The sequence below is a fragment of the Neoarius graeffei genome, chromosome 24, assembly GCF_027579695.1.
Source record: "Neoarius graeffei isolate fNeoGra1 chromosome 24, fNeoGra1.pri, whole genome shotgun sequence".
Classification (NCBI taxonomy): domain Eukaryota; kingdom Metazoa; phylum Chordata; class Actinopteri; order Siluriformes; family Ariidae; genus Neoarius; species Neoarius graeffei.
This window is the reverse complement of record NC_083592.1, coordinates 36,241,411-36,259,353: the sequence shown is the minus strand read 5'-3', so window position 1 is coordinate 36,259,353 and position 17,943 is coordinate 36,241,411. Positions and strand designations below refer to the sequence as shown.

The following is a 17,943-nucleotide window of genomic DNA, read 5'->3' as shown; positions in this document are numbered from 1 at the left end:
CACTCATATGAGAGAAATATTACACTGTGGCTATATTAGTAGAGTGAAGCACCATACTTAAGAGAATATGTGACGCATCGACCTGATTTTTGATGGCTTTTGCAACCGTACGACGTCTGTACAGTATGTACCGTATGTACGTACACTACCGTTCAAAAGTTTGGGGTCACCCAGACAATTTTGTGTTTCCCATGAAAAGTCACACTTTTATTTCCCACCATAAGTTGTAAAATGAATAGAAAATATAGTCAAGACATTTTTCTGGCCATTTTGAGCATTTAATCGACCCCACAAATGTGATGCTCCAGAAACTCAATCTGCTCAAAGGAAGGTCAGTTTTATTGAGGTATTTCACCTGACGTCACAGGGTCACGTGACGCCCCGGTGTCCGCCATTTTGAAGGTCAAGCTAGCTAATGTCAACAACATAGTAGCTGGTATGTTACTGTAGCAATGTTTACGTTCAGTCATTTGGATGACTGTTAAAACCTTTCAGTCTCAAGTTTTTCCTTTACTGTATTTACTAGTTTACTGTAATTATGATCCGGCAGCTATTTACACCGGATCCAGTGTAAATAGTTGCCGGAGCATGCTCCGGCTTGCTCCCCCTCAAATTAAGCAGCGCGCTCCGGCTTGCTCCCGGAGTGCTCCGGCTGAGGTTCTGGAGCGCGTTCCGGCTTGCTCCCCCTCAAATTAAGCAGCGCGCTCCAGCTTGCTCCCGGAGTGCTCCGGGAGCAAGCCGGAGCGCGCTGCTTAATTTGAGGGGGAGCAAGCCGGAGCACGCTGCTTAATTTGAGGGGGAGCAAGCCGGAGCGCGCTCCGGCAGCTATTTACACTGGATCCAGTGTAAATAGCTGCCAGATCATAATTACAGTAAACTAGTAAATACAGTAAAGGAAAAACTTGAGACTAAAAGGTTTTAACAGTCATCCAAATGACTGAACGTAAACATTGCTACAGTAACATACTAGCTACTATATTGTTGACATTAGTGCTAACAGCTAGCTGCTAGTACACTGCTACAACACAGACACCGACCCTAATAATACAGTTCTTGGTCATTGCCTGGTAACAGCAAATTTATAACGGGCCATGTCTCAACAGACTAAGAAGTTATTTCAATGACATTTAATAACATTTTGTTTATCCTGAGGACCGAAAGTAAATGAAAATGTGAACAAACCTTAGCTGTAATAAGATGGCGACCACCGGCTCCAGGGACGACCCACTGATGTAGGCATGTTACCCAGCCTGACACAAAATATTTGTAGTCAGGTAAAGACGAGGGCTTTGTGTACTTCCGTACGTCAGCGAACAATCCTGGTGGAAGCAGGTAAACGTCGTTCTCTAAGCCTGCTAACCTCAATTTTTGCAAATACCTCTCCCTCTGCTCGCCCTGTAAATGCCCTACGTCGCTGGATAGTGAAGGTGTTTTCTGCATCTCGCTCTTTTTTCTTTTATGTTTTTCGTTTGTCGCCTTCCTCGCATTCAAACTGATTCGAGCCGTGACGTCCAAAATGGCAGCCTAACGATGCATCACATGACTTGGTCATGTGGGTGAAAAACCGCAATAGCTTCTCTAAAGAGCTAAACTGTTTTCAGCTGTGCTAACATAATTGTACAAGGGTTTTCTAATCATCCATTAGCCTTCTGAGGCAATGAGCAAACACATTGTACCATTAGAACACTGGAGTGAGAGTTGCTGGAAATGGGCCTCTATACACCTATGGAGATATTGCACCAAAAACCAGACATTTGCAGCTAGAATAGTCATTTACCACATTAGCAATGTATAGAGTGGATTTCTGATTAGTTTAAAGTGATCTTCATTGAAAAGAACAGTGCTTTTCTTTCAAAAAGAAGGACATTTCAAAGTGACCCCAAACTTTTGAACGGTAATGTACGTACGTACGAATGATGTACCACCACAGGGAACCTGATCATAAGTGCAAGGCAACATATCTCATAAACACTTGACCACCGGACAACGAAATTTGTATCTTTAATTACATAAGATGGATGTGTTTTTATTCAATGCTTATTTTAATTTACTTTTTAAAAAATGACGTTGGATTATTTACTAACACTGTAGTAGCCCTTGGCATTAAGAACAACAGCAGAGAGGCTCTGACGGGTGCATATGTGTTTTATTTTTTATTCCTCTTGAACATGAGTATAGGATCAAGCACCATACACCGAGCTCCATGAGCACTAATGAAAACAAAACAAAAATGATTTATGTAACATGGTTGTAAACAAATGCACAATTTTGCAGAGTAATGTTTACAGACTATGCGCTGAATGTTACACACCTTGCTCCGCTCAACCAAGGGTGCAAACCTCCACCATTAGCCTCTGCGCTCAAAGTCTCATGCTGAACTACAGTTCAACCAATACACACACACACACACACACACACACACACACACACACACACACACACACACACACTCAATAAACAGCACACATAAACCTTACATTGTGCATGAATGACATATCTGGAAGACAAACAGCAAAGCTTTACAACATACTACACTAAATCTCTGATGGAGGCACATGGTGAATATAAACACAGCAGTGAACATCTGCAGCATAACAAATACAGCTTCCTGGGCTGACAGCTCTGCCCAGAACATGAATAATGATTGACAGCTCTGGGCGCCACTTATAAACACATATTTTCCGCTCATCAAGAGCTCTGCTTTTAGGCAGTGCCTAAACATATATTAACTTTTTCCCCACTGGGTAACTTTTTCCTTACGACAGTGAGACTGGAATAGCAGTCTGCAGTGGTGAAAGGGTTAAGTTGTACCAAATTGGAGAATTATTATAGGGCCACGTTACCAATATAAGTACTTTAACACCGTTACAGATTAAATAAATTTGTGAATCAGATTGTTCCCAAAGTGTGTTCATTAATTTTCCTTTAAATGCACTGTATACTGTTGTAAATATTAAGAATTTTATTGGTTGACCAACTGAAAGTTGACTAATCATCTACCGATCCACTGAAATTTATTTTATATATATATATATATATATATATATTTATATATATATATATATATATATATATATATATATATATATATATATATATGAGAGAGAGAGCAAGCAGCACGTTGGTATAGTGGTTAGCACTGTCGCCTCACAGCAAAAAGGTTATCATGAGTTTCATTCGTCTTACAATTAACAGTATAAACATTTTACTGTGTGAGAATTTTAGCAGGGCGGCACGGTGGTGTAGTGGTTAGCGCTGTCGCCTCACAGCAAGAAGGTCCTGGGTTCGAGCCCTGTGGCCGACGAGGGCCTTTCTGTGCGGAGTTTGCATGTTCTCCCCATATCTGTGTGGGTTTCCTCCGGGTGCTCCGGTTTCCCCCACAGTCCAAAGACATGCATGTTAGGCTAATTGGTGGTTCTAAATTGACCATGGGTGTGAATGGTTGTTTGTCTCTGTGTGTCAGCCCTGCGATGATCTGGCGTCTTGTCCAGGGTGTACCCTGCCTCTCGCCCATAGCCAGCTGGGATAGGCTCCAGCTCGCCTGCAACCCTGTACAGGATAAGTGGCTACAGATAATGGATGGATGGATATACATATAGGCTTAAATTAGATAACTTGAATTAAGCATTCTAAATGATAAATTGCATTTAGAATTGTTCCACCAAGAATGCTTGACTGATTGGCCGACTTGTCAATTTGAAACCCTAAAATATGTCTTTATTGTCCTTCCAAATTAATCCGGGTCCTCTTTTTTGTCTTCTACCTGCAGTACATGCTGCTGTTATTGCCATTAACGAGGCCATAGATAAAGGTCAGGCCGAAGGCACCATGTCAGCTTTGCACAACCCGAATGCAATGCTGAGGAACACCAATGAAGAACTAGCTCAGGACTACCAAGATACACTGAGCCAGGCCAAGAGGAGGAAAGAGACACTTGCTTCAGGACGTGTAAGACATCGACGCATTTTTTTGTAATGATTGTAAAGTTGTACTCTCACATTCTGAGATGAAATGCTCACAGGTTGAATGGCCATTATTCAGAGTAGCACACTGAGAAATAAAAGTGCTTGTGTCCATGTTGTGAAATGCAAAAAGGGAAGTAAGCACATTTTCCAAAGGGCTGCGCGAAGTGGGTCATTTAGATTTGGACACCTCTCCCTAGAGCCTCCCATAAATTCAGGCATTCCATTATCTACAGCATCGGCAAAATTTAGGTGCAAAAATAATATAACTCCCTCAAGAGTTCATTTGGTGACTCTTGAATGCTACAGTATATTACCAGGTCAGGGCTGGAGCTTGCTTGAAGATATACAGCACATGACTGTATGTGCCTGATTAATTAATGCTTTTATATTTTTAAATACAAGTCACATATCAATTCTGTCAAAGTACATACCTCTCAAGGTCACTATTTATGACTGATGGCCTGCTAAATTAGTTTGCCTTTGTGTCCGTCCAGCGTTCTTCCATTGCAACTGAAGAGAGGGATGTATACGAGGAGTTACTGACCCAGCAGGAGATCCAAAACAGTGTGGACTTGGTCAACAGTGAGTGAACAAATTGTCTTTACAAAACTACTCTGATTTTATTTTTAGTCTCCATGAACATCGTTCAATTCGATTTATATTTTCAGTGTAAGAGGCATTCTGCACAAAAGGTTAATTATTGAGAAAAGCTTTGCTCAGCTGTCAACCTGAAATCATGTATCCTCTTTTTGCAGTGCTTGCAGCTGTGCAGAAGGTGAATCAGGCCATTGATTTCCAGGATAAAGAGGCTCTCCTAGCTGCCCTCAGGCTTCCTGCCCTGGGTATTCTCAGTATCTCAGAAGTTAACTCTCAGTGGTACCTGGAACACTTTACTTCGTACCGAGATCACAAAGCTAAGGTGGGAATGGCTGTATAAAATATCGAAGTAACTCATCTCATCTCATTATCTCTAGCCGCTTTATCCTGTTCTACAGGGTCGCAGGCAAGCTGGAGCCTATCCCAGCTGACTACGGGCAAAAGGCGGGGTACACCCTGGACAAGTCGCCAGGTCATCACAGGGCTGACACATAGACACAGACAACCATTCACACTCACATTCACACCTACGGTCAATTTAGAGTCACCAGTTAACCTAACCTGCATGTCTTTGGACTGTGGGGGAAACTGGAGCACCCGGAGGAAACCCATGCGGACACGGGGAGAACATGCAAACTCCACACAGAAAGGCCCTCGCCGGCCACGGGGCTCGAACCCGGATCTTCTTGCTGTGAGGCGACAGCGCTAACCACTACACCACCGTGCCGCCTATTGAAATAACTATACTATCATTATCTTTAACAGTTATTCCACGAAATCAAGTCATACATGAGCCGATAGCCGACGAGGCGCATAGCGCTAAATTAGCTACAAGCCGTGTACGACGAGATTGAGTGGAATAACTGTTTTATTCCATCCACATTCACAGGGTTGTGAGAAACAGAGCATTTTTATTTTTTGCAAATTTGATAAATATTAACTTTATACAAAACATCCAACAATCATTTCCAAAGCCGGCGAAATGACAGTAGCAATTTTGTGAAAATGCTATAATAATAATTCTTGAAAAATAAAAAGATACGTTCTTAAAATTAAATGCTTTAATTTCATATTTTGTTGCTTTTGTATTTTTTGGGGTTTTGTTTTCAAGTAGAGTTTTTATTTCATCCTCGGTTGGTTCAGCAACACGCGCCGCCATCATACATGCCAACCCTTGGTCAATCAAACCTGTATAACCAACCTCCAAAATCCGTATTTCCCTTATAAAATCCGTATAAGATGCAAATTAAAATAATTTACCTAAAATTTGAATGATAATTAACAATGATATATCCAAGTTACTTTTCATTCAATATTAATAACAATAAACCTTCAGAATGAATACAAAGCTCCAGTGTTTGACAAAAACACAAAGTGTCACTCTAATGTTCTGAATTGTACTCCATGACAGCTTTTTTAGCACTCTGCACCAATACCTCACTAGGCTGCATGTCACAGCAACTGTCTGTGTTGATCTTGCCGGAGTGCCCATTCAGAATCTTTTCAGTCGCTAGTGAAAGTCGCTCAGGTGGAAATGCGCGTTTCAAACAAAATGTTACTTCCCGGTTGGCGGGATTCTCGCAATGCGGTGTGCGCATGATGAAAAGTGGAACGAAGTCTCGCTACCACAAGATAACGCATGATTTCATAAGACTCTTTACTGGCTGTTTGTGCTTTCTGTGGTGTACAGTACGTTTGTAAATGTTATGCGCTCTTTTATCATCGTGGGAATTGATTATAGCTCTAAATAAATATTGAAGGTTTTTTTAAAGAATCCATATAACTTTATTTGTACGCCCGTATACTACGTTTATTGAATCAAATCCGTATAAAATACGGACATTCCGTATAGGTTGACATGTATGCGCCATTTTGTTTTTCTCTACTCATGGTATATGAGCTGATAGCCTGGTAGTAGAGTAGCCAATCAGAGCACTTGGTTGCTCATATCCAGTGACTGTGGATAGAATAAAACAAGTTATTCAGTACAGGTGTGCACTGTTACCCACAATAAATTAATTGGGATTTTCTTTCCAGGAAAATTTAATTTGTGTTTGGTCTGACCACTTCTGGCTTCTTCTAACATAAGCAGAAATCATTTCACTTGTTTCTTGTATTTGTTAATTAGAAAATATTGCAGAAATATGAACAAAGCAGGAGTGGAAGCAGGAGTGGTCAGAGTATCTGAGGGTATCAGAGTATCTGAAGCTGAGAATAAAAAAGACACACAGCTACAGTAATGTTATTAATGATTCATACATAAAAACGAGGAATCAGATTTTTGCTCTCTTACTATTATCACGTTCTTCAAAGTCACAGGCTCATACATGTTGTGTATCTAGAGCATGATTTAAAAAACACATGTTTAATTTGTGCTGTTGATTACATCCTTTTCTGCAGGATGTAGGTGCTGCAACTCAGCTGGAGAGAGATGAGATTCAAAGGGCCGTGAGCACCTGCAATGACTTTGCTGAAGCAGAGAGACGAAGTATGCATACTTTTAACTTTACCTCATATATTGTGGAAAAAGACCTTTCGGCAATTTGGCAAACCAGAAATTTTTCTGCAGTAAAGGTTATTCATGCAGAAGTAGCAAGCTAATTAATTTTTCAGTTAAATGGCCAAAAATCGCCATTGGCAGGTGTGTTTCCAGAAGAGGGAGTGTGTGGCAATGAAGCATAACACAGTAACATGGCATAACACACCAGGAAGTAGTATTGGCGAATAATATTGCAGTATTTTAACACTTACTGTATAACAAAATGTCATTATATGTAGTAAGTGATGTAAATACACAAGCTACAATGTGATTGTTTTGATGGCCACAGAGCAGGAGTCTGTTGCTGCCATCAATGCTGCCATTCGGATGGGAATTGCGGAGAACACAGTCGAGGAGCTGATGAACTTGGAAGCCCAGCTGCCCCTGGTGTATCCCACTGCTGCCAACTTGTACCAGTCTGAACTTTTCAGCTTACAGAACAGCTCAAAGGTCAGCTTTTCGGATTTAAACTGTTGAGAGTGACTAGCTGATGATTTGAGTGCTTTTTACATGACATAACCAATTGCTTATTCGAAAAAGGATTATCAAATACTACCAAGAATTTACAAATTGATTTCCTGTGGAGGGCGGCATGGTGGTGTAGTGGTTAGCACTGTTGCCTCACAGCAAGAAGGTTCTGGGTTCGAGCCCAGTGGTCAACGAGGGCCTTTCTGTGTGGAGTTTGCATGCTCTCGCCGTGTCCTCCAGGTGCTCCGGTTTCCCCCACAGTCCAAAGACATGCAGGTTAGGCTAATTGATGACTCTAAATTGACGGTAGGTGTGAATGTGAGTGTGAATGGTTGTCTGTGTCTATGTGTCAGCCCTGCGATGACCTGGCGACTTGTCCAGGGTGTACCCTGCCTCTCACACATAGTCAGCTGGGATAGGCTCCAGCTTGCCTGCGACCCTGTAGAACAGGATAAAGCGGCTACATATATTGGATGGATGGATTTCCTGTGGTTCTGAAAAAACATCCTAACCAGTAACCATATTACTGTATGGAACCGTGTCAGCAGCAAGTACATCATCAAAGTTTAATTGTAGAGAAGATAGAATAGTAAGAATGATCAATTATTCATTCATCTTCAATAATCGCGTTAGCCTGAGCAGGGTCATGGTGGATTCAGATCCTGTCCTGGTAACTCTGGGTGCAAGGCAGGAGAATTCACCTGGGATGTCTATCACAGATTAAGAATGTTGATATGTTAAAATATACAGAAAATACAAGTCGGCACTACAAGAAACTGTCTTCAGCTAGGTGATAGTTATAGTGCATATAGTACATCACGGAGGATCTACAACTTCATTACATTATGTGGTGAGCATAGTATGTGTTTATAGTGAATAGAAAACCATTTCAGGATCCTCATTGTGCATTGGTGTGATTTAAATTTAAAAAAAAAGCAACTCCAAATCGGGGCGGCACGGTGGTGTAGTGGTTAGCGCTGTCGCCTCACAGCAAGAAGGTCCGGGTTCGAGCCCCGTGGCCGGTGAGGGCCTTTCTGTGTGGAGTTTGCATGTTGTCCGCATGGGTTTCCTCCGGGTGCTCCGGTTTCCCCCACAGTCCAAAGACATGCAGGTTAGGTTAACTGGTGACTCTAAATTGACCGTAGGTGTGAATGTGAGTGTGAATGGTTGTCTCAGCCCTGTGATGACCTGGCGACTTGTCCAGGGTGTACCCCGCCTTTCGCCTGGGATAGGCTCCAGCTTGCCTGCGACCCTGTAGAACAGGATAAAGCGGCTAGAGATGATGAGATGAGATGAGCAACTCCAAATCAGAAAAAGTTGGGATATTATGTTGAAATTTAAATTAAAACTGAAAACAATGACTTGTAAATAGTCTTTGACTTGTATTGCACTGAAAACAATACAACAGCGCATTAGTTGATGTTTTACAGTAAAGTTGTAACTGGCATTTGTGGATGTAACTCTGTATCGTAGTGCTTAACAAAGGTTTGCCAGAATAATCCCGAGCCCATATGGTTATATCAGCTATAGATGAATGATGGTTCTTGATACAGTGCCATCTGAGGGATCAGAGATCATGGGTGTTCAGCTTAGGCTTGCGCCCTTGCCCTTTACGCACTGAAATTCCTCCAGATTCCTCGAATTGTTTAATGATATTATACATCATAGAGAGTGAACTATCCAAATCCCTTTGTATCTTTCTTTGAGGAACATTCTTAACATTTCCATTATTTTCTCACGTATTTTTGTTGACAAACTGGATATCCTTGCTCCATCTTTGCTCCTCAAAAACTAGGCCTTTTTTCTGGATACTGATTTTGTACCAAATCATGAACACAGTCACCTGTTGACATCACCTGTTTCAAATCACATCATTATTTAATTGTTTTAGCTCATTACTAGCCCTAAATTGTCCCGTTTCAGCCTTTTTTGGATGTGTTGCAGGCCTGAAACTCAGGAATGGATGTGTATTAATAAATGAAATGAAGCTGACCAGACAAAACATTAAGTATCTTGGGTTCATACCAACTGTAATGAAATACAAGTCAAAGTAAATTTAGAAATCACTGCTTTCTTTTTTGTTTATTTGCATTTTCCACACAGTCCCAGCTTTTTCTGATTTGGAGTTGTATATAGAGGAAAATATTATAATGAGTCAGTAAATAAAGTGAATTTTAAAGTCAGACTTACGTTTTTAACTATATTTAGAGAGAAAAAAAACAGACACCACAGTACAATTATCAAGTAGCTGATTTCTATGTATTTACAGTGCCCTGCACAATTATTGGCACCCCTGGTTAAGATGTGTTAAAAGCCATAAAATAAATTCAATTTTTATTGCAGAAGCATAATCTCACACTGAAAATTGTAGAAAAATGTAACCCTTAACGCAAGTGAATTAAAAAAAAATCCCTGACTAAGAAATAATTATTTTTCATAAAATCACCTGTTCCACAATTATTGGCACCCATAACAATTCCTAGAAAATAAATGTTTAAAACAACTGGAACAGTGGCAAACAAGCCTGGACGAGGATACAAGTTTATCTTGCCACCATGCACAGTGAGGAGGATGGTAAGAGAAGTAAAAAGTTCTCCAAAGCTCACTGTTAGAGAATTGCATCAAAGAGTAGCATCTTGGGGTCACAAAGTCTCCATAACAACCATCAGGTGCTATCTACATGCCAACAAGCTGTTTGGGAGGCATGCACAAAAAAAGCCTTTTCTCACTTACAAGCATAAACGTACAGTAAACGTCCGGAGTTCGCTAAGCGGTACTGGGACTTCAACTGGGACCGTGTGCTTTGGTCAGATGAGACCAAGATAGAACTTTTTGGCAACAAACACTCTAAGTGGGTCTGGCGTAACAAAAAAGATGAGTATGCGGAAAAGCACCTCATGCCCACTGTGAAGTATGGGGGAGGATCGGTGATGCTGTGGGCCTGTTTCTCTTCCAAAGGCCCCGGGAACCTTGTTAGGGTGCATGGCATCATGAACTCTTTGAAATACCAGGACATCTCATCTCATTATCTCTAGCCGCTTTATCCTGTTCTACAGGGTCGCAGGCAAGCTGGAGCCTATCCCAGCTGACTACGGGTGAAAGGCGGGGTACACCCTGGACAAGTCGCCAGGTCATCACAGGGCTGACACATAGACACAGACAACCATTCACACTCACATTCACACCTACGGTCAATTTAGAGTCACCAGTTAACCTAACCTGCATGTCTTTGGAGGAAACCGGAGCACCTGGAGGAAACCCACACGGACACAGGGAGAACATGCAAACTCCACACAGAAAGGCCCTCACCGGCCACGGGACTCGAACCCAGACCTTCTTGCTGTGAGGCAGCAGCGCTAACCACTACACCACCATGCCGCCCATACCAGGACATTTTAAATCAAAATCTGGTGGCCTCTGCCCGAAAGCTGAAGATGGGTCGTCACTGGGTCTTTCAGCAAGATAATGACCCTAAACATGTGGCCAAATCTACACAAAAATGGTTCACCACACAAAATCAAGCTCCTCCCATGGCCATCTCAGTCCCCAGACCTCAACCCAATTGAAAACCTGTGGGGTGAGCTGAAGAGGAGAGTGCATAGGAGAGGACCCAGAACTCTGGACGATTTAGAGAGATTGTGCAAAGAGGAATGGTCGAATGTCCCTCTCTCTGTATTCTCCCATCCTGTGAAATGTTATAGGAGAATATTAAGTGCTGTCTTGTTGGCAAAAGGGAGTTGTCTCATCTCATCTCATCTCATCTCATTATCTCTAGCCGCTTTATCCTTCTACAGGGTCGCAGGCAAGCTGGAGCCTATCCCAGCTGACTACGGGCGAAAGGCGGGGTACACCTTGGACAAGTCACCAGGTCATCACAGGGCTGACACATAGACACAGACAACCATTCACACTCACATTCACACCTACGGTCAATTTAGAGTCACCAGTTAACCTAACCTGCATGTCTTTGGACTGTGGGGGAAACCGGAGCACCCGGAGGAAACCCACGCGGTCACGGGGAGAACATGCAAACTCCACACAGAAAGGCCCTCGCCGGCCCCGGGGCTCGAACCCAGGACCTTCTTGCTGTGAGGCGACAGCGCTAACCACTACACCACCGTGCCGCCCAAAAGGGAGTTGTACAAAGTATTAACATCAGGGGTGCCAATAATTGTGGCACACATGATTTCATGTAAAATAATTATTTCTTAATGTGGGATTTTTTTCCCCACTGAATAAATGCACTTGAATTAAAGGTTGGATTTTTCTCTTTTTTTTTGCATTGTTGTACTATAAAAATTATTTTAAAAAAAAGAATTTATTAGAAGCCTAAGAACATATCTTAACGAGGGGTGCCAATAATTGTGGAGGGCGCTGTATGTGTTTGAGTAGTATTAACCCAGAATGTGCATCACTTCAGGTTTCTTTTATACTGTAATATTTACTTGATTTTGACTGCTGTCATTGGATTGGTTTGTGCCTCAGAATAAGGCAGGTCTGAGCCATGAGGAGCTGTGTGTTGCTGTTGAGATGCTGTCAGCAGTAGCTGTTTTAAATGAGTTGCTGGACACTAAGGATGTTGTGGCTGTCAGCGAGCAACTTTCTGACTCTCCACTTGGTTTCGGCAACATTGACCACGACAATATGCAGAGGTAATAAAGAAAATGGTGACTGGCAGTTAATTACATCTTTAGTGATTGACTTGGATATTACTAAATAGAAAAAATAGAACCTTTGCCCATAATTTTCAAGCAGTTGAGTTCTGATCCAGTCAAGTAACTTTCCCTATAACTGCATTCATCTCAGATGAACAGTCTTACTACGAATAATGTAATAAATGTGAGTCCTGGTATATTATTTTGGTTTTGTTTCATAATCATAATTAAAGGAATTAAAACTGAAATTATTCCATATTTTATTTTCCAACAGGTATGCCGATATGCTGATAAGGCTTAGAGCAGAATCTCTCGCTCAGGGCCAGGAGTTTCTCACCTGGAACGATGTTCAGAAGTGCATCGACACTGTTAACTTTCAGGTTCATGAGGAAAATGAAAGTAAGGGCTCGGTGCAGACATACTGTTTTACATCCAGCTCTCAGCTACTTAAATAAAAGAGACTCTTGTGGAATACAAACCATGAAAATGACAAACGTTTATTTATTTGCACAATTGATACACAACGCTGGATTATATTATACTTGATCTTTTTTTGCATTTTATCAGTATACATACAAGTGTTTTAGATTCACTACACAGAAATGTATGGGGTTTTTTTTTCTCCATTTCTGTTAATCGCACTAACCATATGACGTCTGTGTCTGCAGGAGTCATCGCCATTGCTGAAATCAACGAAGCTCTGAATTCTGGAGATGCAGAGAAGACATTTGCTGCTCTAACTCTCCCAACAGCCAAACTACAGGGAGTTAATCCAGACACAGCCAAACACTACCATGATCTGCTGCTGCACACCAAAGACCTTATCTGCAAGGTACTGACTTACTGACATCTCATCATGTTGTATGGTGTTGCTAAAGAAAGAATTTGTACCCAGGAGTACTCATGTACTTTTTTTTTTTTTTAATTTCTGCTTTCAAGAGTTTTCAATCTCTGATGATATATTGTGAACAAATAAATGACCAACAGCCACTAGTGTACAAAAATATCAAGATGAAGAAAGGTTGATGGAGAGATTGAGAAAGTTATTTTTTTTATGAAGATACAGAAAGAACAAAGAAATACATGTTACATCAACATTTATGACTCATAATTAAAGCTGGAAAAACAGCCTTTACAAACAACAGGATATTTTTAAAAAAGCAACAGTAGAGGAAGAGTCAGCAGTTTTGCTATAATTAATCTCTGCCAGTGCAAAGATCTCATCTCATCTCATTATCTCTAGCCGCTTTATCCTGTTCTGCAGGGTCACAGGCAAGCTGGAGCCTATCCCAGCTGACTACGGGCGAAAGGCGGGGTACACCCTGGACAAGTCGCCAGGTCATCACAGGGCTGACACACAGACACAGACAACCATTCACACTCACATTCACACCTACGGTCAATTTAGAGTCACCAGTTAACCTAACCTGCATGTCTTTGGACTGTGGGGGAAACCGGAGCACCTGGAGGAAACCCACGCGGACACGGGGAGAACATGCAAACTCCGCACAGAAAGGCCCTCGCCGGCCACGGGGCTCGAACCCGGACCTTCTTGCTGTGAGGCGACAGCGCTAACCACTACACCACCGTGCCGCCCCCAGTGCAAAGATGTACATCGTTTTTAAAATGGCATCATTTTTCTGGATAAATTGACAAGCTGCTTTAATCAGTATAACACGTTATTGTAGCCACATTCACTGGATATGAGCAATCGCGTGCTCTGATTGGCTACTCTACTACTAGGCTATCAGCTCATATACCGTAGAGTAGAGAAAAACAAAACGGCGGAGCGTACTGCTGAACCAACCGAGGATGAAATAAAAACTCTATTCAAAAGCAAAACCACAAGAAATACAAAAAATAAAAGCAATAAAATATGGAATAAAAGTATTTGATGGTAAGAACGTACCTTTTTTATTTTTCAATAATTATTATTATCACATTTTTTCACAAATTGCTACTGTCATTTGGCCAGTTTGTTTACGTTCTAAGCGGAAATTATTTTGTCAGACGTTTTGTATAAAGTTTTTATTTATCAAATTTGCAAAAAATAAAAATGCTCTGTTTCTTAAAATCCAGTGAACGTAAATATGAGAAAGCAGTTATTCCACTCAATCATGTTGTACATGGCTATAGCCAACTTGGCGCTACGCGCCTCATCAGCTATCAGCTCATGTACAACTCAATTTCATGGAATAACTGTGAAATATAACCTAATTATGCATATATTGTTAAGATTTTTTTCTGGAAACATCATACATTCTGTTCTAAGAGCCTATATTATTGAAGTACCTGTGATTTCCTGTAGAATAGATGCATGTGCCCTAAGCATTATTTGTGTTATACACTCCTGTCCTTCCGTTTATGCCCAAACATACACTACCGTTCAAAAGTTTGGGGTCACCCAGACAATTTTGTGTTTTCCATGAAAAGTCACACTTTTATTTCCCACCATAAGTTGTAAAATGAATAGAAAATATAGTCAAGACATTTTTCTGGCCATTTTGAGCATTTAATCAACCCCACAAATGTGATGCTTCAGAAACTCAATCTGAAGGTCAGTTTTATTAGCCTAGTAAACTAGACCCAACCGCCTAGCGGCCAAAAATATTTTTGCCTAGCGAATGGGTCTAGCCTCGCACCATATAAACAAAAACACCCCGGGCATCAAATCGTGCCCGCCAATCACAACGCAAGGTTTTTGTTTGGATTCTTTGGGCGGGCTTTTGCAGGAGTGACGACAAAGCTGCGCGATGCTGGAGAAAGCGCAACAGGAAAAATGGCTACGGGCTAGTGAACAGCACGCGTTTGACTCCGCTTTGGAATCAGTTTTAGAAGAATTAGATTTGGAGTTTTCATTGAAACATGAGCAGGAAGAGGCTCTCCGCTCATTCCTTTTCAAGAAGGACGTTTTCGCTGTTTTGCCGACCGGCTATGGCAAAAGTCTGATCTACCAGCTGACTCCGCTCGTAGCCAAAAGGATGGGGCTAGTTTGTGCAGTACGAAGAATTAATAAACAGCTTTGAAACATTACTTTTTGATTGTTTCTTATTTTCCCGTTATTTTAAATTTAAGGGAAATTATTTCACCAAACACCACTAAATAAAAACTCTCAAAAACAGTTTAAGCAAACCCTTGAAAAACACTTGGAAAAAATGTGTATGTGGTACAGACTCCAAACTTGTGGTCATTATCTCCAAACTTCTTAATATCTAGGACCTGTTTATTAATTAATACGCATTTTGAAAAATTATTTAATTTCAAGGCCTCCCCCACTGCTTTCTGTCGCTCTGACTACGTCACAGTCACTGTTGCGCTGATTGGTCAGAGCGTTGGCCTATACGCACAGAGACAGTTTGAAAGACAGCGGTTTGTTCCTCCTACCCGCTTTGGAAATGTCTACGGATCGAGGCCAGACTAAATATTCACATTTAGTCTGGCTTGCCAGGCTACAGTTTTATAGCTTCTCTAAAGAGCTAAACTGTTTTCAGCTGTGCTAACATGATTGTACAAGGGTTTTCTAATCATCCATTAGCCTTCTGAGGCAATGAGCAAACACATTGTACCATTAGAACACTGGAGTGAGAGTTGCTGGAAATGGGCCTCTATACACCTATGGAGATATTGCACCAAAAACCAGACATCTGCAGCTAGAATAGTCATTTACCACATTAGCAATGTATAGAGTGGATTTCTGATTAGTTTAAAGTGATCTTCATTGAAAAGAACAGTGCTTTTCTTTCAAAAATAAGGACATTTCAAAGTGACCCCAAACTTTTGAACGGTAGTGTAACAAGGTTAAGAGTGTGAATTGACAATAATATTTATCGACAACTTGGGCAATGGTTATAATGGTACAAGTAGCACAGAGTGTGGTCGACTTTAATGTATCTCCATTTTACCGGGTGTAGGTTTGCAGTGAATCACCGAACTTCCCAGAGACATTCTGGAAGTGAGATACGATCTCTCTGGGGGTTGACGTCTTTGTTATAATGTAAGAAAGGAAGGGGTCCAGGCAACTGTGAAAGCAGCAGACACACACAGCTACACTGAAGTAATTATAGAAGTCATCTTGTTTGCTTGTATACAGCCTCACATAATGTATCAAATGGATCGTGTTACTTGGCGTGAAACACACTAAGAAGATCACAAATACAAGTGTGCTTGCCTTGATGTAATATGTAAAATCACAGCTAGACCTGCTTAGCTGATATACAATGGATCCATAGGTAAATATGATGACTGCGAAAGGAAATATGAAGCCTAGGAAAATGAGGCATAATCTATAAAAAATTAGGATGTTATATAGTTTATCGTCATAAGGTAGAACGTCGTGACACGTGATGATCCCGTCGTTGACGAGGTAGTAGCTTTGACGAGGGAGTAATTCCGGAGCCATGGCCATAGCAAAAACAATCCACACAGTCAGGCTTGCCCAGGTTGTGCAAGATCTTTTGGAGAGTCTTCTGTACAGGAATGGATGTACCACAGCTAAATACCGCAACATGCTAATACACATGTGGGTATGTATGCAGCAGTACATGTTACCATAAAAGGAAGCTGTCACAAGTTTGCAGGCGAGTTCCCCAAACACCCAGTTGTTGCCGTTCAGATGGTAGTGGACTTTAAGTGTGAGAGAGACCAGGAGAAGAAGGTCTGAAGCTGCTAGGCTTAAGTAGAGGATTGCACTCGACAAACATCTGGTCTTCCGACTCAGAAATGCCAGAACCAGGGCGTTTGAAGGAATTCCGATAACAATAGCAATCATATAAGCTACAGGAATAACCCTGGTTCTGATGAATCCAGTTGTGAATGTCACATGATTGTTGGAGATGTTAAGCACTGGTAGATCTGAGGTTAAATTATATTCCTTTGTTTTTATAGCATTTTCCCCACGTAATGTTCTTGGACCACACATTAGTACTGTAGCACAGTTTTCTGTTGAAATGGAAAAAACAAAACAAAACTGAAATATTGACAAGCAATCACATTTACAAAATTTGAGGTTCTAATCAATGCAAGCTAATAAAGAGGTTTACTACATATTATTTTTTCTAGTACTTACGCTCGTCTTGAGCATGACTTGAGTCCGCCAGCATAAAAGCATACAAGGGTATCAAAAGCAGTCTCCACATGTTTGTCTTCTCTTGAATTCTTGGCATTCACTCAATTTTCCATCTATCATTCTTTTTCCTTTTGGTGGCCACAATCAATACAATTAGTTAAGCACATCTTTAATAAAAAGACAAATCCAAATGGAGCTGAAAAAACAACAGAACATCCAGCTGAAGTTCTCGATGATCTTTGCCATTTACAGCTGTGGGGTGGTTATCTGTTCAGACTTGCAGGACACTGGCTGTAGAATTACTCAGTCTCACGTGTTCAGGAAATTGTTGTGACGTTGTGGGGAAGAGATTACTCAAGTTACTCAACAGTTATAAGTCACAACTGTTTCTATTTAACACAGTGGGCTTCTATGTCTTTTTCCTGAGAATTATAGAATATCTCCTGCGTGTTTTGTTTCAATTCCAAAAAAGTTGGGACACTCATCTCATCTCATTATCTGTAGCCGCTTTATCCTGTTCTACAGGGTCGCAGGCAAGCTGGAGCCTATCCCAGCTGACTACGGGCGAAAGGCGGGGTACACCCTGGACAAGTCGCCAGGTCATCACAGGGCTGACACATAGACACAGACAACCATTCACACTCACATTCACAC

The 17,943-nt window shown here is 41.3% G+C and overlaps 2 protein-coding genes across 2 annotated transcripts in view; one reads left to right on the top strand and one right to left on the bottom strand.

The window, feature by feature from the left end:
• The window catches only part of iqgap2 (IQ motif containing GTPase activating protein 2), a 103,536-nt gene that overhangs the window by 48,978 nt on the left and 36,615 nt on the right, over window positions 1-17,943 (top strand). The window contains exons 8-15 of the mRNA XM_060907148.1: window positions 3,770-3,948; window positions 4,460-4,547; window positions 4,721-4,884; window positions 6,963-7,050; window positions 7,391-7,551; window positions 12,055-12,221; window positions 12,499-12,623; window positions 12,893-13,056. Coding sequence (XP_060763131.1) covers window positions 3,770-3,948; window positions 4,460-4,547; window positions 4,721-4,884; window positions 6,963-7,050; window positions 7,391-7,551; window positions 12,055-12,221; window positions 12,499-12,623; window positions 12,893-13,056 — 1,136 coding nt within the window. The remainder of the gene's footprint in view (window positions 1-3,769; window positions 3,949-4,459; window positions 4,548-4,720; window positions 4,885-6,962; window positions 7,051-7,390; window positions 7,552-12,054; window positions 12,222-12,498; window positions 12,624-12,892; window positions 13,057-17,943) is intronic.
• f2rl2 (coagulation factor II (thrombin) receptor-like 2) lies at window positions 12,734-17,548 on the bottom strand. The gene is made up of 2 exons (XM_060907149.1): window positions 17,290-17,548; window positions 12,734-17,162 (listed from the first exon to the last, which is right to left on the bottom strand). Exons 1-2 carry the CDS (start codon window positions 17,384-17,386, stop codon window positions 16,123-16,125), a joined length of 1,137 nt encoding a protein of 378 aa, XP_060763132.1. The 5' UTR covers window positions 17,387-17,548; the 3' UTR covers window positions 12,734-16,122.